This window comes from Pelecanus crispus, chromosome 2, assembly GCF_030463565.1.
Source record: "Pelecanus crispus isolate bPelCri1 chromosome 2, bPelCri1.pri, whole genome shotgun sequence".
NCBI classification, from domain to species: Eukaryota; Metazoa; Chordata; class Aves; order Pelecaniformes; family Pelecanidae; genus Pelecanus; species Pelecanus crispus.
This window is the reverse complement of record NC_134644.1, coordinates 79,607,942-79,632,265: the sequence shown is the minus strand read 5'-3', so window position 1 is coordinate 79,632,265 and position 24,324 is coordinate 79,607,942. Positions and strand designations below refer to the sequence as shown.

The 24,324-nt window shown below is 37.1% G+C and overlaps 1 protein-coding gene across 2 annotated transcripts in view; it reads left to right on the top strand.

The window, feature by feature from the left end:
* CDYL (chromodomain Y like) overlaps positions 1 to 21,987 on the top strand; it is a 109,156-nt gene extending 87,169 nt beyond the window's left edge. For both annotated transcript variants that reach the window (XM_075705335.1, XM_075705334.1), the window contains 5 exons: positions 10,928 to 11,184; positions 11,787 to 11,959; positions 15,368 to 15,578; positions 20,356 to 20,499; positions 21,564 to 21,987. In XM_075705335.1, coding sequence (XP_075561450.1) covers positions 10,928 to 11,184; positions 11,787 to 11,959; positions 15,368 to 15,578; positions 20,356 to 20,499; positions 21,564 to 21,722 — 944 coding nt within the window. In that variant the 3' untranslated portion in view covers positions 21,723 to 21,987. The remainder of the gene's footprint in view (positions 1 to 10,927; positions 11,185 to 11,786; positions 11,960 to 15,367; positions 15,579 to 20,355; positions 20,500 to 21,563) is intronic.
* Positions 21,988 to 24,324: the final 2,337 nt, after the last annotated feature.

Sequence of the window (24,324 nt, the reverse complement as noted above, 5' to 3'; positions counted from 1 at the left end):
TCATCTATGACATGTTTTAAATGGTTTCCAAATTAAAATTGAGCTCACAATTGTGACTAGTTATGTACTAGTCCCATTATTTGTGTGTACACGATCTTTGCTTTACTTAATAGTAATTCTTTTATGTAGTGACTTCCTCTGATATTTTTGGCTTCTCTGTGTGTTCTTAATGGATTGTTTCCTAAGGCAAGATTCAGTATTTTAGGGGTCTATTGTATCTAAAGATGTTCAGAGCCTGTCACCCATGAACCACCTCTTAGTAAATGTGAGTCTGAGCACAGCTTTGTGAACTTCCCACTGAACATCTGAGGCTCCAGCGCTGGACTTGGAATTGCACCAATTCCCAAGCCCAAAATTCAAATGGAGATTCCCCCCCCCACCCCCACTTTCTCAAGTTACCAGGTTGTGGACCCAAGTCCTTTCATGTACTTGCAGTGACAATATTTTTAAAAAGAATCTACAAATTGACTCTCGAACTATGATCACACCAGTGATTTTCCTGTGAAAAGATGTGCTCCTACCTCCATCTCCAAATAGTCAGATAAGCCTTACTTTCCTATTGCCAGCTACACAACCTACAAAATTCTCTCTGAGGCCACTGCACACTTTGTTTTAAAGCATCAGGAATTATATACATTGTTCTTGGTTTTTGTGTGGCAACCAGCATTATGGTACCTAAATAAGTCCCCCTTGTTTTTGGTGCAGTTGATAGTAGTTGCTAAGTCCTACTCTCTTGAGATAGATCTTCCCTGCTGTGTCTTTTTTAAACTTGTTCTGGAATTTGCCTTAAACCACATTGGTTTTTCTGTTGGTCGGGGTTTGTTTTTTTTTTTTTTCTCTGCCACATCTGTAACTGCCTAATTTCTTGAATTTTCTTTTTCTTCAAAATTTCAGCCTCGTAATATTAGTCTTCATAGTCTTTTAGATTCTGTGGTTTCACAGTAATATATTGGTGCTGCTGAAACAATGTGTCCCCCTTAAATATCATAGTGCTTATTCTGTGGCTTCCTTAGCTGTCTCTTCTGACTAGCAATAGTATCAATATTGCTACTTGTACTTTAATCTAGATACATACAATTTCTGGAAAGGAAAAAAAAAAACCAGTACTTTACAAAAGCAGATTTTTACAGGGGAAAGTAGCTTTTGGGGATTGGGACCACCTGTAACTGTAATAATCCTGGCTTCTATACTGACTTGCTTTGTAGCCTGAGGGAAGCCACTTTAGCAGCTCTGCACCATTTTCTATGTATGGCAGCATGTGTTAACTACTTAATTAGTGCTTTATGGAGTTATGAGTTTAGGGTTTTTTGTCTGTGAGATTTTCCCTTTGATAGACTGTTCTACTTCATTGACTGTTGTCATATTTATGGAAGTCCAATGTCTTAAAGAGAAGCTGATTGCTTTCCTCAGTAATATGAAGAGTATGCATGGAAACACTGCTCATGCATGTGCAATCCATCCTGCTGTGTAAAGGCAGCTCACTGTCTCCAGTTTCTCTCAGCTGCTGGCTGAGATTGGAGCATTGCCTTCTCTGTTCACTGCTTTCAGCTGTGGTTATTTTCTTGTGATTGACCCTGGGAGTGTTTTTTTGATTTGCTTGTTTACCACTATATTCTTGATTTCAAAATTATGATGAAAACGTGTTCTTATGATGGACGTTTTCCCAAGACTCATGGCCATGTTCAAGATCTTTGTTATCTCTGCAAATCCCACAATGTGGAGAACCATATCGTTTGTACTGGGGTTAAGCTGTGGGGCAAGATGATGTGAAGACAAATGCTTCCTGTTTTTTCTAGTAGTTGCCTGCAGTGATACGGGACAAAGCCTAATTGAGGGAGGAGGATATCATACAAGTTTCCCTCATGCAAAGCATCTGATCTAAATCTTTTATTCTCCTAAGTCTCCTTCTGTTGACTTTAGGATTTTCTCTGGGTTTTGGGGGTTTTTTGTTTTTGTGGTTTGGGGTGGGGTTTTTTAATTATTATTATTTAATATAGGAAGAATAAAGGATTCTGGATATTCTCCATGAGTTCTCCAGTTCAGGCATGTCCTCACAGACCTGCTGATCCTAGCTAGTGTTGCCAAAAACAAACAGGAGAGATCAGATTCAGCTTGAGAGCACAGGTTGTATTTACTTACTCCTTCCATCATGCCACATTTCAGCTGTTGCCAATAGATCATATTTGGGATTTATTCCCCTCCAACAATATAAAAGGACAAATTTGGCAAGGTGATACACTGTTCTGAATCACCTTTTCAGTTCAGAGCATCTAACTATCCAGCACCTGTTGCATGGGATACCCAAAGATGCCTTTCATCATCCTGCTTTTAATGTGGGCTTATTTTCCCAGAATATTGGGAAAACTGGGGGAGAGATTGCCTCTAGAACAATTTGTGAATGCCTCTTCAGATATGGTGTAAATGCAGTTCTGTGCTTTGCCTTAAAGCTGGGTCTTTAAGAAATCTTCTTGGCTTAAATCCTTGACTCTCCAGTGGAGACTACTTTCCATTGAGTACCTCTGAATCAAAAGTAAGAACCTGCTTGACACATGCATTCCTGAATGTGCCGCTCATCTCTGAGGTACCCAAAAAAAAAAGTGAAGACTCAAGAGACTCCTCCTTTGCGCTTCCCCTCCCTGCCCCAGCCAGTTGTTTCTGTCAAGGTCAGTAATTTCTGATAAGGGGGTGCTGCTGCAGAACAGATTGCCCATGTTAGTAGCAGGCAGCAATGAAACGTATTGCGGGCTACGCGGGTATAGGGTGTAACTGGCTGTGTTAAGGCACACAGCTACATGCACTTGTGTACTGGAAGATGGCTTCTTTGCTGCAAGCTCCTACAGCTTCAGGTAATCTATTCATTGGCCACCTCTTAATGAACCTGTTGCTGAATGTCCCACAGGAAGTCAAGACATCTTCTATTAATGACAGATGTCAGGGAGTGGCTGGAAAGGCACACATAGCTCCTTGAGGTAGATATGTAAAAATAGAGATGCTTCTTCAAAGCAGGGATGCTCACTGCAGATACTCTCCTGTAAAGCTCAATACATTCACATCAGTGTCCTGAACCTCTGAAAGTCCTCTAGCCCTGTTTGCCTACTACTTTTCCACATTGAAATGCCAAATGTTTCTGTGGGCAGTTGTGAATGGAGCTCTTGCAGACTCTGGTACTTAAAGCCTCATCTATGTGATAAGAATGAAATGTGAATACTTATTGACGTGTTTTCAAAAAGAAGGTAGGTGAGAGTATTCTGCCAACATAGTGGTGCTATACCCATCTATCTAAATCTCGTTAATAATTTAGCTAAAATATTTTAGAAAGTTTTTATGTCCTTACACAAATTATGTCATGTGTACATGGCATGTGTATATTGGTGTCTAGACAGGGAACTGCCTGGGATGTCTTTTGACTGTATCTGTTCTAGGCTAGCCTTACATTAGGGCACTCTTATTCCACAGGAAGAGAGTAATTTTTTAGATCACTTTGGGGATTGGATTAAATTGCAATGAAGTACTCTTAATATAGAATGTGTTCACCTTAGGATTTAGTGTGAAATAGCTGGGTATACTTCAAGTTTAAACCTTAGCCTATTTTGTGATAGCTTTCCTCTACAGATGAGGCCTGAGCAATGTTCTTTCTTAGCTCTCAAATTTGAGAGCATTTCGAATGAATGCTGCAGTATCATAACCTGCACCTCCAAGAATATCAAAGGACAAGATAGGCGAGTTCTTCCTCATGAAATGTTCCCAGTGTTAAAAGGCCTCAAAAAGCAGTCTGTAACCTGGGGAGGGTTTTTCTTATTTGTATTTATTTGTGAGAAAAAGAAATAGGACTAACTCTTTGCTTTTCCCATCAAATACTTTGGTGCATGCTACTGTGAAATATGGCTGGGATTTTTTTGACTGGAGTAATATCAGAGGGGCTTGGGAATTCATTTTTTTCTTTTTTTTTCTTACAGCCACCTTGAATAACAGCTAAAATGGTGAGAATGATCATGTGCACTGTTTTCTGTTTGTCAGTGGTATCCTGATTGTAGATTCAATGGAAGAAAAATCACTCAAAAAAAAAAAAAAAATTGAAATGGAAGGGAATAAGAGAGCAATCCTAACTTATTTTGATGTCATGATCAAGGAGAAAAAGAATTTGGTCATCTGAGGAGTGTTTATTTATATATTTCCAGTGAAATAGTAAGAATGGAGATGTATTTGGAAAGACTTTTGCAGTTCTTAGGAAGGGGGCATTTTTTTCCACTGTAAGACAGCATGTAGAAAGTGTACTTAATACTTTATGCATAAAAATGCAGAGGTCCTTTTTGAAGGTAGTAAAACTTAATCAGACTTTAAGAGCTTTGTTGCCAAATTACATATTACTAATGTTATCCTTGGTTTTGTGGGCATGGTCTTAACAAGTGTTAAGTCTAGTATTTCGTAATTCCTGTCTTTTCAAGGTATGTAACCTTCCTTTTATTTCTGCTTATATGACTTAAAATAGTCAGACTAAGGTAAACCTATTTAACTTGAGGGTGGAGAAATGCCATTTTCTGTTGTAACAATTGCCCACTTTCAGTAGTAGAATTTTATGTTCTGATTAGTTGCAGTTTTGGTTGGCGTTACAAGTTTATCTTCCTCTGAGAAGGGAAGACATTCAAAAGCAAAAATAATTAAATAGCCTGTGACATATGTCCAATGCAACCAGTAATGCCACCATCTTCCTAACGGTATCACTGTAAACATGTAAAAATATTTGATTGATGCTCTAAGTAATCAAAGAAACAGAGAAAACTATCTACAGAAGGAAAAAATGGCTACTATAGACAGTATTATTCTAAATGTGATATGGCAGCCAAGATAAAAATTGGTATAGGATTGAAAAATCCTTTAAACAAGTGGAGAAATATTACCAAGGGTACATGTGTGTGTTTTTCTTCTCATGTTAATTTTGTCCAAAACAACAGTGTCCTGTAAGAAACGTAGATTTTACAGGAGCAATGTTTCAAAGTGGCATTTAAAATTAACACCTATGCAAAATATAAGGAGAAGAGGAATTAAGGGCATGAGAAAGTGGCTTTTTTTAGGAATTGAAGATGGACATTGACAACCAAGCCTGCCAGCCACTTCAGGACTGTTTAGCCCTGAGTTGTAGTTACCTATTGCTGATGTTTCACCAAACAATTTGCCTGTTAGTCTGTGCTTAAAACCTACTTTCTTTGGGTATGGAAAGGTGACATATTTGCAAAAACAACAGAAGGTGGCCAAAGAACATCTAATGGTTCCCTATGTAACTATTTCCTGGAAACAGAATCAAGAAGTGGTTAACTTTATTTGAAAAGATAACGTTGGTGCGCACACACACACCCCCAGCAGTAAGAGTTTTGCGGAGGTTTCGGCACCAGCGGCAGGGTATCGCAGTGATCGGCAGCCCATAATTTGAAGTAGTACGACCATTTCCCCACCCGTCTCCTCCCAGGCATCTTTGGGGATGCCTGTTCTAATGCTGGGGTGTGTGCAGATTATTATTGGTAGCACTGTTGTTTTGTGTGCTGCATCAATATAACAACATAGTCAGGAAGGATGTAAGTAAAGTGTCTCTTTCATAAAAAACCTATACCTTCTGAACACTCCTTCAGAAAGACAGAGGAAAACAGTATTTTAGGTGAAATGTACAATAAATTCAGAATTTTTTTCTTCTTACACATATTTATAGTGACATTTCAAAGGAAGCTGGAACTTTTGTTTGTTTCTGAAATGTGAGTGCTGTAAATACATATACTCAAGATAAAAAATGGGCACATATATAGGTTTTTTAGAACCCTCATTTTGAATTTATATAATTTGTGCCAATACACTGCAATTCTAAGAAATATTTGCTGTGTAATTGCTGAAGCAGGGGTGGAAAAATTACTGGAAACTGCTTTATATTATGTTTGTATTGTGGTATCACTGTCTGGGGTTGGTGTCTCATTGTGTGAAATATTTGATGTAGTGCAGAGTTAAGACTGGAAAAGCTTAACAGTGTTTATTTACAGTCAGAGCTTGCTAGTATGTATGAACATGTAGCAAAACACTATTGTTCGTAGGCAGAAAGGGAACATGAGGCAACCTGCAGTGGACAACTGATGTGAAATCTTGTGGATTATATATACAGGGGACTATAAAGCAGTGAAAGTATAGAAAGGACTCTGGAAAAAATACAACTTACTTCTAGCACTGGTTTTGTTTGGTTTTGGGTTTGGGGTTTTTTTAATTTTAAAATTATATTTTTTTCCCAGTCAGTTTTGCAGATCATATTTTTCCCTCTCCGGTACTTGAGTTGTAATCAGTTACAATTACAGTGTTATTTTTGCAGTTAACACTAAGAAATTGTTGTTGCTGGTGTTTGTTCATTTGCTTATTCAAGTGGGGCGCTTCTTATTAATCATTTCGTCACTTAGGATAGGAGAGGACATGGTTAGTGCATGAGGGTACAGGGAAGGCATGGGTCCCTGCAACTCCTTGTGAGTGCTGCAGACATATCTGAAAATACTGAGTGATTTCATCATTAAAATGAGAGATTACTTTCAGCACAGATTAATGCCAAGCAATGAGGAGGGGACAAAACAGACTTCTATGCGAAACTATGCCTATAGCAAAACATAAAACCGTGCCTGGACAATGACTGGTTCCCGACTACATGTTACTGCTCAGCAAAAGGGCATTGGGTCTGTTTTGGGTAGCTTTCTGCAAACATCTGCTCAGTGCTAGTTTAAAAAAAAACAAACACACACAACAACAACAAAAACCCAAATAAATTGTTAGACAATATTATGGAAAAGGAGCAGAGAACAAAAGAGAAGGCTCAAATATACCACATTATAAATCCCCATCTTGAATATTGTGTGCCCTTTTGGACTCTGTTCCAAGATTTAGTAGAAGAGGAAGAGGTATGGAGAAGAATGACAGGCTTGGGCTGGCTTCTGGAAGAAGAAAGGGTAAATAAGATTGGTACTGCTCATTCTGGAGAAGGGATGTGATAAAAGGGATGAAGAAAGTAAGGATGTACATTGCAGAACTTAGTGCAAAAAGATACTTTGGAAGACAAAACCATAGTGGTTTCAAAAGTAAATTGGACAATCCCATGGGGGATAAGGATTTAATTATGTGGGTTTGGGTGCATCCTATGGTTCTGGGCATGCAAATCTTAGGAATCCCTAATGTCTGGTAGCTGGAGCTGGGGAAAATACTCAGACAGCATTGTTCACACCTCCCATCTTCTTGTGCTCATTCCTTAGACATCTGTGCTCAGCCCTTCGGAAACAGCATGCTCTGCCAGAGAAACCTTTAAGTTAGGAGTACCATCACTAGTACATGTGTACTGGAAAAGAAGTGTGCGAAAGAGGCTTGGCTGTCCTTGGAGCACCTGTTTGGATCTGTCCCCAGTATTGTTGCAGGGAGGGGAGTGTTTGTACTCAAGGCTTGCTATGTAAGCTAAACAGAACTTCTCAAGAATTTGGGAGACAGTAACAGTGAAGCATGAATAGCTTAGGGAGGAGCTCGGGATTGTAACTTTTGGATTGCTGTGAAGTTTTGTGGTACTTGTTTTGGTTTTAACTCTGTTTATCTAGATGTCTGGCATTGTACATTTTAATTCTTATCCCCTCACATTTTGGAGAGCAGCTGCAAAACCCAGTAGCCCTCTTAATTTCATTTTGCATCTGTACGGTGAAGCTTTGCGCAGTAGTAGTATGTCTTCACCTTTGAGAAGACCACGTTAAGTTAATTAACAGTTTGCAGTTGGAAGGGGGTTTTGTAACTGTAAGAGCTTAACCTTAACACAAACAGAGCTCTGCATTAGTTGACAATATCCAGGGTAAATTGTCTTTTTTTTCAAGCCCTTATTGGTTTTGGAAGGCTCAGTTTGAAAGGAGAGGGCTGTGGTGTTTTGTTTGTCTTTGATACGCTATCTCCATTAATGTATTAAAATGCAGAACTGCTTTTAGTTTGTTATTAAATCTATATTTTGAAATTGTAAAATATAGTTAATTGACCTGAAAATAAGTAACCTCAATGCAAGATTTTCATGTGAGGAAATCTATGGCAATACAGTTAATTTTCTCTGGCACTTTTTTTTTCTTTCCATCCTCATTTGCTGCAACACATGTCCAAGACTGTCCAGTCATATAACCTTTGCTTATTTCTATATAGCATGAAGTACTGCTTTATGTCTCTGAGTTGTCTCTTCACTTTTGAGGACCAAATGCCAAAATAAAGAGCCCCCTATGCTTTAAGGTGTAGAAGGTCACAAATTTACAGCAATAATGACAAACACTAATGAATGTACTTTAATTCTGTCTGTGCCATTTTCTAATCTGTACCAGCTGGCTGAATCTGAGGTACGGTTTCTAAAGCCTACAGTTTTTTTTATTCCAGTTTAAGTATCTTAAAAGTGTGTTTACAAGATTGGATGTAGGAGACTTCTTCCACTGAACTGCAGCTGTCCCTTGTTTGTGGTTTGAAACTGCAACTATTGACAAGTGCAGACAGAGTTTATATAAAAACTCAGAAGGTCTCTTGCCAATTCAATAAGCATGAAAAGTGGTGTCTGGTGTTTACATCGTGGTCTCTCTTGCCAAAAGTTTTGTCTCTCAAAGTGTATAATCATTGCCTCTTACATCTCAAAAGTAATTTTCTGGTGTTTGAGTATGTCTTTGGAAGTATGAGTCGTGGGAAAAGATCTACTCAAAGCTCTTACCCAAGTTTGCTGACTTTTTTTTGGCTTAGTCAGTCTATTGTGCTCTCCTCGTTCTCCACTTCTTTCACTACAGCTAGGACAGAAGCAGTAAAATCTTATAGCAGGATTTAGAAATTAGAGGTAATTTCAGTTGTTTTAATTTACCTTTCCTATGGAAAAACAAACCATTGAGGCCAGTGATACCATTTCGTCTTGTGTTCCGAATGAAATATGGGGCAACAGTAGTGTTCCTGCAAATTCCCTTTGCAGAGAATTCTTTTAAAGGAATGTAATCCACATAGTGTAGCTTACAAGGGAAAAGTATTGAAAGCACCCCTCATCAATTTCATATTTGGTATGCATCAAATTTTTATTTATTCTGCTGAAATGAAAAAAAGAATTTGATAAGCTGTGAGAAATTTAGGAATAAATGTGGAACTTCTGTGACAATATAAAATATTAATTTTCCATTTCATTTTGTTCACCTCTGTTGTCTCTGAGACTGATCACAACTGAATTCAGTTTCTTATTCTTCACTTTAAACAATTGAAAAATCTTGAGTAGTCTTTAACTTCTTCATAAAAAGTGATATGGTAAGAGGATTAAATCACTAATACAACAAGAAAAACTTTAAAAATTAAAATAAAAGCTTATTAGTGCATAGCTCCTTTGACAGACAACTTGCCTAATTAATCATAACAGATTTATAATCAAAGATTTATTTATTTTTAAATATTTGATATAAAGACATCATTTATATCTGAAGACAGTTTCTGAAATACAAATAGAAAAACGTATAATGTTCTAAATCTTAATTTCGTTAGCCTTCCTTTTAATATCTCCCTCATACTTCATACGGGTCAAAGTAAGCAACATTTGAATACAGTTAAAATGTGGAGATACAGGATATTGCAGTTATTTAAGTGGGCCTATTTAATGTCTTCATGGACCCACAAGTATTTGAAGTATCTTGTAAAAAAAACAAACAAAACAAACAAACAAAAAAAACCCAAATGCATTGCCTATTATTAGAACTGTAAAAATATAGGTTCTTCAGAAAGATAATGATGAATTAAACAAGACCCATCAGTGGCATTTAATTAACAACTTACTTATATGTGGTTTAACTGTACTTTTTAAGGCATCAGATGCATGGTGTTCTGAAGTACCTGTTTGTGAGATAAGGGCTGTGAGCTTCCAGTAGATTTTAACAAAGTCTCAGACCTCAGTTTTCAGGAAAAGGCTTTCAAAACTTTCCTATCTTGGCTTGTAATACATTTTTCCAACATTTTTAACCCTACTGTCCCCTCCCCCCACACATACTCCATTACTTTAATCTGACAAATTTTATGGAGATTTTACATGGAGACTTTAACATACAGGCGGATTATAGATCCATGATGTTCTCTTAGTTTCTCTTACAAATGCTAGTTATCTGGTATTATGTTTCTGATGTGGAATACAGAAAAATCTGTCCCTTCTGTGTCATGAGGAATGGCCTGTTTACTTGTATGCCCTCAAATTCTGTCTATTTAAGTGACTGGGAACAAGACCAGAAAGACATAATGCGCTATTTGCCCATCCTAATAGGAAAAGTTGTTTAGACTTGAGAAATACCTCATTGTCTATGAATCCGTTAAAATATCCATCACTGCATGGGTCTTGTTTCCCTCTCACAGAAGTATAGTCTGTATTTCTTCATTTCCATTTTCATTTAAAGACTATTATGCTTTATATGACTTTGTCAATCAAGTTCTTTATCTGGCTTATTGTAAGTGTTGTTTTCTTCTGTATATTAACTTCTTGTGGTGTTTGAAACAAAAGGCTTCCGCTTTCTTTTTGCGATCTTGATGCTGTTAGATGACTTGATGTTGGAAAAGGAGAAAGAGTGTTCACCTACTGAAGTGCATTGGTATTAGGGACGTTATATAAACCTTTCCCTTCCTTCTAAAAATAAGTAGATTATGATTGGTCTGTTTGGCTTGTTTGAAATGTATTTTCTCACAACTGTAAAATGAATTTGTTGGATCTCTTTGTCACTTTAATTTTGCTCTGTGCACAGTGTCTATTTCTGTAACATTTCAGTAACTTCCAGGGGGCTGAGTTTCATATTTACTATGTGTTCTTAATATGACCAGTGTGTTTTCATGCTAATAGGGATTTTGAAACTGCTGAGCTAATAAAATGCAATTAATAGAATGTTATTGTTTAAACTATTTCCAGGTACATCCACCTTTATGGAAGCATTAGCAGCCAATGGTACAACCAACATACAGACATCTGTAACAGGAGTGACAGCCAGCAAACGGAGGTTTATTGATGACAGGAGAGATCAACCTTTTGATAAAAGGCTACGTTTCAGCGTGAGACAAACCGAGAGTGCGTACCGGTACAGAGACATTGTTGTCAGGAAACAAGATGGATTCACACACATTTTGCTATCAACAAAATCATCTGAAAATAATTCACTAAATCCAGAGGTCAGAACAATTCTCATTTTGTAGGGGAAGGGTGCTGAGGGAATTCTAAGTCTCTGTCTCATTTACGCCTGTTATTCAGGCACAAACATACACGAAACAAGACTCAGGTTGTTGCTTGCAAGATGTTACACGTACAACTGACTTTAACTGTAATTCAGTTGAGTTTTAACTACATTATCTGAACATGTAGATGTACTGACTCTTGTAAGACATGTGGCAATTTATGAAGTGCAACTTGAAACAAGCTTTATCCTGAATTAAGGGGTTTTTTTTCTGAACTGGTTGCATGTGCCATCTGCTGTCCAAATTACAGAAATGCTGAATGAGTGCTTTAGTTACAGATAACATCTAATAGATCTTTTCTTAATGATTTCATTATCTTAGTCTAATTACATTTTTGAAATGCAAAGCTTCTAATACTTTTTTTAACTTTCTTATTTTGGGATAATGAAAAAAGTTAACTTTTCTAATATGATGGCTGAGTGGATCCTGAGGAAAAATTAAAGACGTTGACGATCTCATGGGGGGAGGAGGGGAAGAGAATAGTATGCTACTTCTTAATGATGTAATAAGAAGATTCATTAGAATTTTTGATTTTTCAGGTAATGAAGGAAGTCCAAAGTGCACTGAACACAGCAGCTGCAGATGACAGTAAACTTGTGCTGTTCAGTGCAGTTGGTAGCATTTTCTGCTGTGGTCTTGATTTTATTTATTTTATACGACGTTTAACAGATGATAGAAAAAAGGAAAGCACTAAGATGGCAGAAGCTATTAGGTATGTAAGATTATCTTCATCTGAGTGGGTATTCTTCATCATGTAGTCTGGCTTGTTTTATCTTTTTTTATTTGAAAAGCCTCTAATTCAACAAGATCTCAGATGTTCACCTGTTATGTGTTACTGTGTGCAGCACTTCTTTATACTCCCTGTCCCTTTCTATTTAGGTTGTCATTTCATGCATCACTATTTTTACTACTAAAATTTAACTATTAAAACTGGTAGTATGGTAATACTCCTCCACTTGAAAGCAATTTTAAAGACTTAAACAGCCATAGGGTTTCAGGAAAACAAATTTAACATACACAAATACAATATGTGCATTGAATGAGTAACTTAATATAGTACATTCAGAGCAGTGGAATGATGGAAATTTTAGAGAAGTAGGTTAATACTAGTGAACATCATCCCAGCGTTAGGTACCAAACCTAATGTTTAAACAAAATGATCTGAACTACTACAACTAGAAGAATATATATGGAAAAAAGTATGCAACTTAGAGGGACATGTTTTAACAGTACAAACAAGTAGGTTATCATTTGAACACTGGTTTTGAGGGCCTAGGCTCTTGGATTAGTTCTTGTATGCTTCCAGAGTATCTATATTCCTTCAGAGACCTATGTTCCGTTGTTGTTATCAATATTCATGTCCCTAAAAAAGGCCTTGTAACATGTAAAGCCTGTTTCACTGGAGGCACAGTTGACTCCTAGAGATGATAATAGATAGTTTTTTCAAAGAAAAATTTTTAATCATTCCCTGTAAAAGTTGCTCATGCAGTGACTTCAGATGTGGCCAGGGGACAGAAGCTCTTAACAATGAGCTTCTGTCACTAGTTTAATTCAGGCCCTTCCAGAAGCCTGATTTGTCACCTATTATTCGTTGTTAATAAAATGGATAAAGGTAACTTAAACCACCTATGAACTCCCCCTTCAAATATAGTAATGGTATTTTTCATATATATGCTAGCGATGGTCCTCTCTGGAATATTCAGACATGATTAAAATTATCTTAAGTCTCTGGATAGGATGTTTCTATGACAGCTTGCATAAGATCGTTCCAGTAGAAATTTTTTTGCATTCATCTATTTCAGTTCACTAGAATGAGTTAAGAAGCAGCATGATAACCTTTAGCAATGGATGCAATATAGTAGAAATGTTCTGTTTCGCAGAAATACAAGAACATGTAACAGATAAAGAACAAACTTTAAGATTACCACTAAATCCCCCTTTTAAAAAATTTTTATTAAAATCCTGTATTTCAGCATCTAATACTGAAATCGAAAATCATCTGTCATTCAGAGCAAAGGAGTGCTTTACAGGTGCTGACAACTGTATGTTGTACATTGTATTCTAATCGGAATTTGTCATGTACTTGAAATAGATATGGACAAGTTCTTCATTATATGTGATAGGTATTATCTGAGAAATGTCTGCTCCTCAGCTTCGAGGTTTTAGAAGTCTCTACTTGGTCTAATGCACGTGTACACACATGTAGGTACATACATGCTTACTTTTTTTCCTAAGAAGCTCTTGAAGGCATTTACTGTTTGAGAAAGAGAAGCATGTAAGCACCCATGCTTTGTGGGTACTGGAACAAATTGTCATCTTGTATTGATAATGAGGATGAGAATATGCATTTGTAACTTAATAGCATAACACCTATAGCATTATGACCAACTGAGAGAGGGAGATGAGGAGGGGAAGTTTACAGGTGTGTGATATGTGAGGATGGAGCTCTACTATTTATGGCTTGTTCATAATTTTAGAAGGCAGATTTATTTATTTATTAAGAAAAGCTGTCTCCCCAAAGTCCAGAAATACTCCTTAAGGAAACTCATTTATGCTTTGCCCATCTTCACTTACACCTATATAATTTACACCTTCACTTAAAAAGATAGATAGATACCTTATACCAATGTCACACATAAGCACAGTGAAGACCAAGCAGGGCTGTAACCATGGCTTTGGTGCCCAGAGGTGAGGTATAACTACAGGCTCATCTGAGAGGGCTGTGAGGCATGTGAGTATCCTGCAAGTGCCATATCAGCTGGTGCTTGTAGGAAGGGCATTAAATCTGGACCTGCCCAATTACTGTGCTTTGTTGGGCTGGGAGAAATGCTAGGCTTTCAGGGGATCAGAGAATGGTTGAGGTTGGAAGGGACTTTCGGAGGTAATCTTTTTCAACCTGCCCCTGCTCAAGCAGGGTCACCTAGAGCAGGTTGCCTGGGACCATGTCCAGGCAGGGTTTTTTAATATGTCCAAGGATGGAGAGTCCACAGTCTTGCTGGCCACCTGTTCAGTCACCCTGACAGTCAGAAAGTGTTTCCTGATGATCAGAGGGAACCTCCTGTGTTTCTGTTTGTGCCCACTGCCTCTGGTCCTGTCACTGGGCACCACTGAAAAGAGCCTGGCTCCATCCTCTTTGCATCCTCCCTTCAGGTGTTCATACACGTTGACGAGACCCTCCCTGAGCCTTCTCTTTTCCAGGCTGAACAGTCCTAGTTCTCCCAGCCTTTCCTCACATGAGAGATGCTCCAGTCCTTGGTCATCTTGGTGGCCCTTTGCTAGACCATCTTCAGTAGCTCCACATCTCTCTTTCACTGGGGAGCCCATAACTGGACACCAGTGCTAAGCAGAGGGGAAGGATCACTTCCCACAACCTGCTGGCAACACTCCTCCTAGTGCAGGCCAGGATACCATTAGCCTTCTTTGCCACAAGGGCACATTGCTGGCTCAAGTTCAGCTTGGTGTCCACCAGGACCCCTCTAGGTCCTTTTCTGCCAAGCTGCTTCCCAGCTGTTGGCTTTCGCCATATATTGGTGCCTGGGGTTGTTCTTCCCCAGGCACAGGACTTTGCACTTCCCCTTGTTGAACTTCGTGAGGTTCCTGTCAGCCCATTTCTCCAGCCTGTCAAAGTCCCTCTGGATGGCAGCATGGCCCTCTAGGGTATCAGCCCAGTCTTGTATCATAAGCAAACTTGCTGAGGGTATACTCTGCCCCATCATGCAGATCATGAATGAAGCTGTTGAACAGTACTGGACCCAGCACTGATCCCCTGCGGTGCAACGCTAATTACTGGCCTCCAACTAGACACTGTGCCACTGATCACCACCCTCTGGGCCAGCCATGAGACATTTTTTCAGTCCACCTCACTGTCTGCTCATACATCAACAGCTTGACTATGAGAGTCTTATGGGAGACAGTGCTGAATGCCTCAGTCTGAAGTCTAGGTAGACAGTATCCACTGCTCTCCCCTCATCCACCAAGCTAACCACCTCATCGTGGAAGGCTGTCAGGTTGGTTTTGAAATTGGTGTTACTGTGGAGATGAATTATTACTGATTTTTTTTCAAGGGCTGGTGTATTTTACTCTATATATGTAGTGAGTGCATGTTTCTGTTTCTCTTCAGGAATTTTGTGAATACTTTTATTCAGTTTAAGAAGCCTATCATTGTAGCAGTAAATGGCCCAGCCATTGGACTTGGAGCATCTATATTGCCTCTGTGTGACGTGGTTTGGGCTAACGAGAAGGCTTGGTTTCAGACACCATACACTACTTTTGGACAAAGTCCAGATGGATGTTCATCCCTTACATTCCCTCGGATAATGGGCCTGGCTTCTGTAAGTAGCTTGCAGGGTAGGGGCTGACAGCTTCACAATGTAGTTGTGATAATTTATCCAGAGTGATTTCAAGGCTTTTTAGCTTTGCTGTGTTGCCTTTTCATGAGAGAAATAAAAAATAAAGAAAACCTTTCATGAGAAACTACTATTTTTAGCTTCTCTGCTCCATACTGTTACAACCTAGTCTTCACGTGCATGCACAGAACAGAAAGCAGGCGCCGGCCCTAATCCCACGTCATGGGCATCTTTCACCCTGACAGTGGCAGAAGGGTTATGTCCCGCATACCAGGACACACCTTCCCTGCTGATGCCTTGTGAGGACCAGCCACCAGTGTCTTGCATTCAGCACAACATCAGAGTGTAGCAGAGAATGGGCTGGTCTGCACTCAGTGTGGTTACGGAGCAGAGCACTGTGTCACCAGCCATTAGCAGGCTCATGCTAGTATGCAAAATAAGTAACTCAACTTTCATGCACTCGTTCTCAAGAAGTCGTGTCAAACTTCCTCGCTTTGTAGATCTCTGCTGATGTTTAACACTAGTGTGTTATGTAAGAAATACTCAGTCCAATCTCCTTTGTGAAGGATTTTTTTTTCTTCTAGTCTTGCAGTCGATTTACAGTATTGCTGGATTGGGAAAAAAAAATGGTAACGCTTTGCATTGTTGCTGAAAACATAAGCCACATGTTACTTAGTATCCCTTTTCTCGCTTTCTAATCAGATGAAAGAATCAAATGTAACAAAAAGCTGTTTACAAATCTCTTACCTACCTTATTTTCATGTTGCTTACTATTTATTATGCTGTGTTCTTTGAAAACTGTTAGACCTATGTCCCATTCCAATTTGAACAGTAACAGTATGAAACAAGTGCTTGTAGCTGCACCTGTTTTTCCTAAATTGCTATTTATTGTAAAAGCCAGCTTTTCCCTGTAGGTATTTATTGATTTTAAAAATACAGATTTCAATATATTAAAAGTATCAGTTTGAACATATCTGATGATTAATTGTGTGATGTCTGGATTTAGTTATTAGATGAGAACAGAAAAGGTAACTGAAATAGATTAACACTTATAAGAGTATCTTTAATATCTTAGCATATTTCAAACTACTGATTGTTCCTTTCCCTGTTTATTTGGCCATCCATCCATCCATTCATCCATCCATTCCATCCATCCCCGTCCTTTAGAGACTTGTGGTTGTTACTTTTATTTTCTTTAGAAGTTGTACACAAAACACAAGCAGCTCTTCCGTAGTATACTCTTTCATGTGTGTTTGTGAATGCCCTCATTTTTAAATATAAAGATTTAAATTGAAAGCTTCCAGTGATAACAATTCCGTAATATTCAGCGCAAAAGGGGAGAGCGGGGGGAGAAAAAGGTCCACTGTTTTCATACTATTCTCAACACTCTGCAGTATAGCAATGTCAACGCTGTATGGAACAAAGTTGGACTTTAATCAGCAGATTTCATTAAATATATTCAGAATCCACGCTGAAAATTTTGATAAAGTAGCATGCTTTCTATCTATAAAAGGGAGAGAGAAGTCAGCAGAAAGAAGAGATGGTGTGAGTGAGATGAGAAACATTCAGGGGAAAAAAAAATTAAAATGTCATACAAAAGAAAGAATTAAGGCCTCTGTGTGCATCATAAAATTTGCTATAGATGTATTAATTCAGCAATATTAGTCCCACCCTTAAGTCTTGTAAGTAAGATTCAGTGAATTCTTTTTATCATCAGCAGTTATGTAAAAATCTTCAATTGCAAGATATTTCATATCTTCCCTACCAGGTCAGTCTTGGCTGGTGAGCAGGTTTGTCATGGAGGGTTTTTTTTCTCCACAGAACATGTTCAACAGAAGTCATTATTACAGGAAATCTGAAGCCCAAACCTTAGGATTCAAAACTGATACTGTGTTGGGAATACCAAGAATTTTAGAAGGATCCTTAAACTCAGCTTTTGAGTTTTGAAAATAATCTGTAATAGAGATTAAGGTGACGTCTGTTTGGGGAGATACGTTATCATGCGTCTGCTGTGGAGTTCTTGGTCTGGTTTTCTGGTCCTGGATATAAAGCACAGGAGCTGCGTGATCAAGCTTCACATACTGTGTTTCCCTGTTGGTCTCCAGCATGCGTGGCACTATTTCTTATGCTTTTCTGTCAGTCATGAGGGATACACCTTTCCATAGTGCCTGTAGTCCACATCACAGCCAGGGTCTCGGGCGTTGCAGAGATCAGCTGCCTCCTGATCATAGTGCAAGAGAGCTGAGATGCTGCACGGCAGCTAGTGCCTGTGGGTTTGCCCAAAAAGTCCCCCATGAGCCTCAAAGCACTCTCTGTAAAAGAGAGACCAGAGGCTGTCCCAGTGAAGTTCCCCTGTGGAAGGAGAAAGACAGACTGAGTAGAAAATGAAGGTTGTTAACGAGAATCTTACATTAATGACATTTTTTTATCATCTTCATTTCTATTGCTGTATTATATTTCTTGGAAAACAACCACCAAGTGTGTTAATTTTCACAGCAGATGCAAGGCATGATTGTATAATTAAAACTTGTTTAGCAGTGGGTCTCCGGCATACATTGCGTATAGATCAAAAGTGAAGATGCCAGAGCAAAACATTTCCCTTCAAAACCTGTCAACTGAGAACACTAATGGGAGTGCTCGTTTCATGTGAGGTTTTTCTGCTGATGCTGTGTTACAGCTGGCAGGAATAAGATATCTGCACCATTGTCATTTGTAGTTTTGCACGTTCAGGAGAACGCAGCAGTTGCTACTGAGTTTTAGAAAAAAATTATTAAGTTTTGCCAGCATTCATTTTTACCCTTGTTACCAAAGATACATGTGAAGAATATGTAGACCTGACCAGCTGACTTAAATTTCTGACTTTTCTGACTCCCAGTTAGATTGACTTCATGTTTTGATCTTTGATATAGATGTTAAGTATCTTTTAAAATTATTTTGGAAGAATTTTTTTTTTTCCATATCTCCTTAGGAAAATGATTCCTGTTTTTAGACAAACTTGTGTATATCACTGATTTTTTGGCCAGTGTTTCAGGTTAGTATTATTCACATATAATCTGGAAAATTAGAAAGTATAGTTGTGATAGTTAATGAACCTTGTATATTTGGTTTTGCTTTCACAGAAGGTAGAACTATAGGGGTATATAATTTGTACCTTTAGTTGGAGGCTTGGTTTTTTTAAACTGATATATGTGAATCACAGCTTTCCATATTAACTTATGAGAGATGTGCTGATGATAAATTTTATGTAAAAGGCCCTAGGAAGCATCTTTTTTTTACATGCCTAATGGACTGGGAGTCAGCAACCAAACTGCCAGTAGAACCCATTTGTATTTCATTACAAAGGGACAAGTAATAGACCTCTGAGTTTTCAAATTCCTTCATATGTAAAATGGCAATACTAGGAACATTACCTACAGTAATTAGCTAACATGAGTTGAGATCCTTAACTGGCAGTTGCTGTAATAATTACAAAAATTTCCAGTATTAGAAAATATTTTAAAAACTCAGAATTTTATCCTCAGAAATGCTACACCTGTCAGGTTTGGGTCTTTTATAACAGCCTTAGTTCCCATATTTAAAGAGTCCAGTGATGGCTTTGTTATATTGTCAATGTAAATTAGTCATTAAGAAACAGTAAAACTGGTGTTTGGGTTGGGTTTTTGGTTTTGGGTTTTTTTTTTTTTTTTGGCAATTACTCTGACTTTTTAATCTTCACTGGCTGTTTCAGTGCAGATATGACTGCAAACAAAAAGTTTAACTATATAAGAAACCTCACTAAAAGTAGAATTAAAGCATAAGCATCAATGGTTGTAGGATGAAGTTTTAATGGGGAAGCTGATGAATAGTGAAGCATGTGACAATTCCATTTCAAAAAGATTTACAGAACTAGAGATCACCTTATTGTATAGAATATATATAGTACTCTGTTCTGTACCTTTAAACTATGTACAAGATCTCTTAAATAGTGGGTTTTTTTAATAAGACTGCTAAATCAGCTTTTGAAAGGATTTATCATTCAATATTGAACTCCTGAATAAAATGTGAATGTTTATTTTCTATGAATTTGATCAGAAATTGGAATACATCCTGCTCACTTCAGTGGGTTATGGAGGTCAAATTCAAAGATGATCCAGCTATTTTAAATGTTGCATCATAAATGAAACACTGCTGAAGACTTTTGAGAAGTGCTGAAAATAAACCATATATCTAGGTTTTAAACATTTTTCAGTACTAAAAACATTTTAGTTGTAAAGTATTTAACTGTTCTTTTGTACCACAAATGGCAGCTCCACTACCAAAACTGGGTTATTTTTATAATTTACAGATGATGTAGATTTTTAGAAAAGATTTCATTGCTGCAACTAACATTATTATAAAGGGCAAGCTGATGTATTCATTGCTGTTTTACAGATCTGCTAGGCCCTATAACCTATTACCACATATACAGTTAATCAAGTCAGCAATACTGCAAGAAAGCTAGAGCTAATGAACATTCATGAATGGAAAATGACAAAAGACATTTTCACGTTTAACCCTTAATCACAGACCTCCATATTTTTATAACTACTGATGTAGTACAGTCAACAACACCGACCAGCTATCTGTAGGCAAGTCTTTTTCTTTATTAATTAAAAGTTGGAAGAGCTATAATAAAACTATTTCAAATAGTGCAGGCATTTTCCTTATTTATTTTGAACATTTTTCCTTTAATGAGTTCTGTTTCATTACATTTCATACCAGAAGTAACTTTTTATCCCTTCAGGCCAATGAAATGTTGTTCAGTGGAAGGAAGTTGACGGCGCAGGAAGCTTGTGCCAAAGGACTCGTCTCTCAAGTGTTTTGGCCGGGAACATTCACACAAGAAGTAATGGTTCGAATTAAGGAACTTGTCACATGTAATTCAGTTGTAAGTTTCCTTTATTTTCTTACCATACATTTTTATGATTAGATTAATAAGAATTAATCTAAGATTATTAGACTACATCATTACGTCCTTCTGAAAAAAGACCATTTTCACGAAACAAGGACAGCATTTTAGTATAGCAATGTCTTTTAACACATTCTTGTGTATCTTTTTGTTTCTGGGTTTTTGAGGATTTTTTTTTTTACGTTTGTATCTGAATCTTCTTTGGCATATGGTATAGTACATTGTAGTTAAGAACATTAAAACAGCATTGGACTCTTTACAATATATTCTGGTTTTAACATAGTTGTGTAAGTCCAACTTATTCTAATCAACAATGTAAACAGTTGCCCTAAGAACCACACAGAAACACAGAAATCTTGAGTTATCTTGAGCTGTAATTTAATGTCTTGAATTGTAATTCAAATTACCAAGGAAATAAGTGTAGTCTTTGTCATTATGTTGAACTTGCACTAGGTGTTACTCATAAAAGTGTATTTGTCATTGTGTGCACTACTGGCAGTTGCACAAGACAGCTAAAACTACCAATATTTGATGCTTTCTTACGAGGAGAGATGCAGTACAAATTAACTGTTCTGTGCATTAGGAATTTTGGATTTGAAACAGATTAATAGCTTTCTAAATGGAAAAGCAAATGAGATTTTTCAGTCTATTTTAAATGCTCAAGGGATTCAAGGTCTGCCTGGTTATTAGAGCAGTTCTGGATAATAGTGTTATGATTAGCCTCCACCAAAATGGAGTTGGAGTTTTCTCTAGTTATCAGCACAAACCCATTTTTTTTTTCCTCATAGTTATGATTTTATGATTTTCATTATTTCCACATTTTTGTGCAATTGTAAATTGTGCTGGTATAGGGTAAAGGAAATCCTATGTGACGCTACGAGAAAAACTCTATGAGAAACGTTTCTTAGGGTCGTAGTATGTCCATGAATTGATAAGCTTAAGTTTGTAATCAACTTCAGGATTCATCCATATAAACATGTAAGTGCACATGTCACTCAATTCTCATGTAATACTAAGCCAACTCCCTTTCTTTTTTGGCCTAGGTACTTGAAGAATCCAAAGCTTTAGTACGTAATATCATGAAGGTGGACTTGGAACAAGCAAATGAAAAGGAGTGTGAAGTTTTGAAGAAAATCTGGGGCTCGGCACAAGGGATGGACTCAATGTTAAAATATCTGCAGAAGAAAATTGATGAGTTCTGATGAGATGCCCATTGACACTGGAATTGTATTTCTTGGACATCAGGGCAAACAAAATATGCCCATTTTAAAAAACCTATATAAACTTAACCCCTTGTTCAGCTTGGGAACAGGAGTGGACCCCCCCTCCCCTTTTATTGTCAAGGGGTTTAAAAGTACTGTATCACTTAAATTTGAACAAAACTCCTTTCTCCCTGATTGTTACATATAGATATATATACACACACAAGTGTATGTGTGTGCATATATATATGTCTTTTATATATATATATAAAAAATGTAATATGTTTGTGAGAGTGTGTATGTAGACACACACACACAAGCTAAAAAAAAAAAAAAAAAAAAGATAGAGTGCACTACCAAACATCTCTTTAAAGGATCTAGTTTTTGTTACCTTTGGCTAGTACTGTATCAAACAGAGAATGGATTAAAAAGTGAATGGTGTTGCATTATTTTCTGTGTGGCAGGGAAGTCTGGAATAATGCTTTTCTTTTTCATTAGAATACAGAATTGAAACGGGTATTAGCCAGCCCTTACTTTCACTGCCCAACGAGCCAGCTAAGATACAAGGCATTGCCTCTGAAGAAGGTTGAAATACCTCAAGTAATGGAACATTCTAAAATTTTGGGGAATTAAACCCTATTAAGATCCCAAAAAGAGAGTGTGCTCAGGATTAATGCTAAGAAAACACTCTGTCCTTTTTTGGGGGGAGGTATAGAGGGGTGGGAGGAAGGGGGCAGGAATATATTTAATTCTTACCCAGATAGCATGAAGAAACCACTGTCTCTTGGGGAAGGGGAATGAGGGGAAGTGGGAGGGTAATGGAAGGTGGAAGGAAAAAAAAAAAAAAAAAAAGCTTGTTTTGCAGTATTAGTGAATCACTGAATATCTTATGTATGAATATCCTAAGTTATAAGTTAGTTTTAGTGGGTTTTTAAATAGTCTCTCTGGGTTTGTTTTTTTTGGTTTTTGGTTTTTTGGTTTTTTTGTTTTGTTTTTTTTTTTTTAAATAACTACATAAGTGCTTCTGTTGCTGGGTGAGAATACTACTTTATATACAGTTTGGGTTTTTGGTTTTGGTTCTTTTTTTCTATTTGCTGGTTTAACTGATGTATTACACCAAAAATGCATTTTATGTTCATAAATTTTAGGTTCACTTAGAATATATTATTTAATAAGTTAAAATTCTTTTGGCACACTATTAAGTAAAAAAAAAAAAAAACTTCCTTTAAAAAACCCCTACCTTATATTAGATGTTTAATGTTCTTTGTCTATGCTTTTTTTATTATTTTAAATACACACTATATACAGTATGGTGTAAAAGAGTGCCCTGTGTAAATAGACATATTTTGCATTCCTTTCAGGAGTGGTTATTGATTCCTGACTGCAGATATCTATTACTACTTGGGTATCTGTGCTTGCAATCTTATTGAATGTATTATGAAGAATGAAAAAGAAATCAAACCTTATTTTTGTACAGTTTTGAAGTTTTTACTTGGAACTGACCCACCTCCCCTTCCCAGTGCAGAGCTGTACAGTGTGTAAATCTGCCTTTACCTTGGATTGGTACAGTATTTTTGCATCTGTGGGACCTACTTTTTTGTTCTAGTAGTTTGAACTATATATAAACTGTACAATCTGTAAAGTTTTTATAGAATAAATATTCAGCTGTGAAAACTGGTTAAATAAAACTAATATTTCTTAACACATTTTAAATGTGGTTCTCTCATATAGTTGTCTTTTTCAAAGACATTTCAGTTCTGATTTTAAAGTAAGAGTTGCTGAAACAAATCTTGCAAATTAAGGACTTAAATATTTTATGTTTTCTTTTGTTGAACTTCTATAAGCTCTTAACAATTTCCTTCAAATGAAAAGTTGAAAATTAATTTATTGTGGTAAACTATATAGATGTTTTCTCTTAGTGGATGCGGATGGGGGAAGAAGACATATAGGAAGTCATTCTACTCTTAATTATTTTCTTACAGTTCTAAAAGAACATTCAGTAAATTTGTCTTTGCAATCTTAAAAATGGGTCATTTTCCCTACAATGCTGTGGTAAAGTGAGAATTGCTTAGTTGAATTTGATTTTATTGACAGGGAGAAGGAAAGATACCTTACCTACAGTTCTGTAATGTTAAACCTTTTGGAGTTCAACTCAAATTTATATGAAAGATCCCTTTTCTGGCATCTGTAAGAAGTAGTTGGGCATAGATTGCATCTATGAATCTGATAATTAGATCAGTTGAAGGTACAGGCAATTCAACAGGAAAAATAGTTCTACTTGCTTCATTTTTTGTGTTACTATCAGTCAGGCTGTTATGCTTGCCTACAATTTGCATACTAAGAAGTGAATAAGTTGGTGACCACGTACATTCCTGTCTTTGACTGGAAAAAGTCCTTAGTTCAGACTAATTCATATACACTGTCAGTGTCACTGTGCCACTACCCTACTTTTATATTAAAAGCAGTAGCTAACTTCATGCTATTAACAAACTATGCTCTCATTCATAGCTAATGTACGCATTTTGTCTATATACTGGACTACAGTACTGGATACTGTTTCGTTAGGAAAATCCTGTCAGTTCTTTTCAGTATAGGTCAGTAA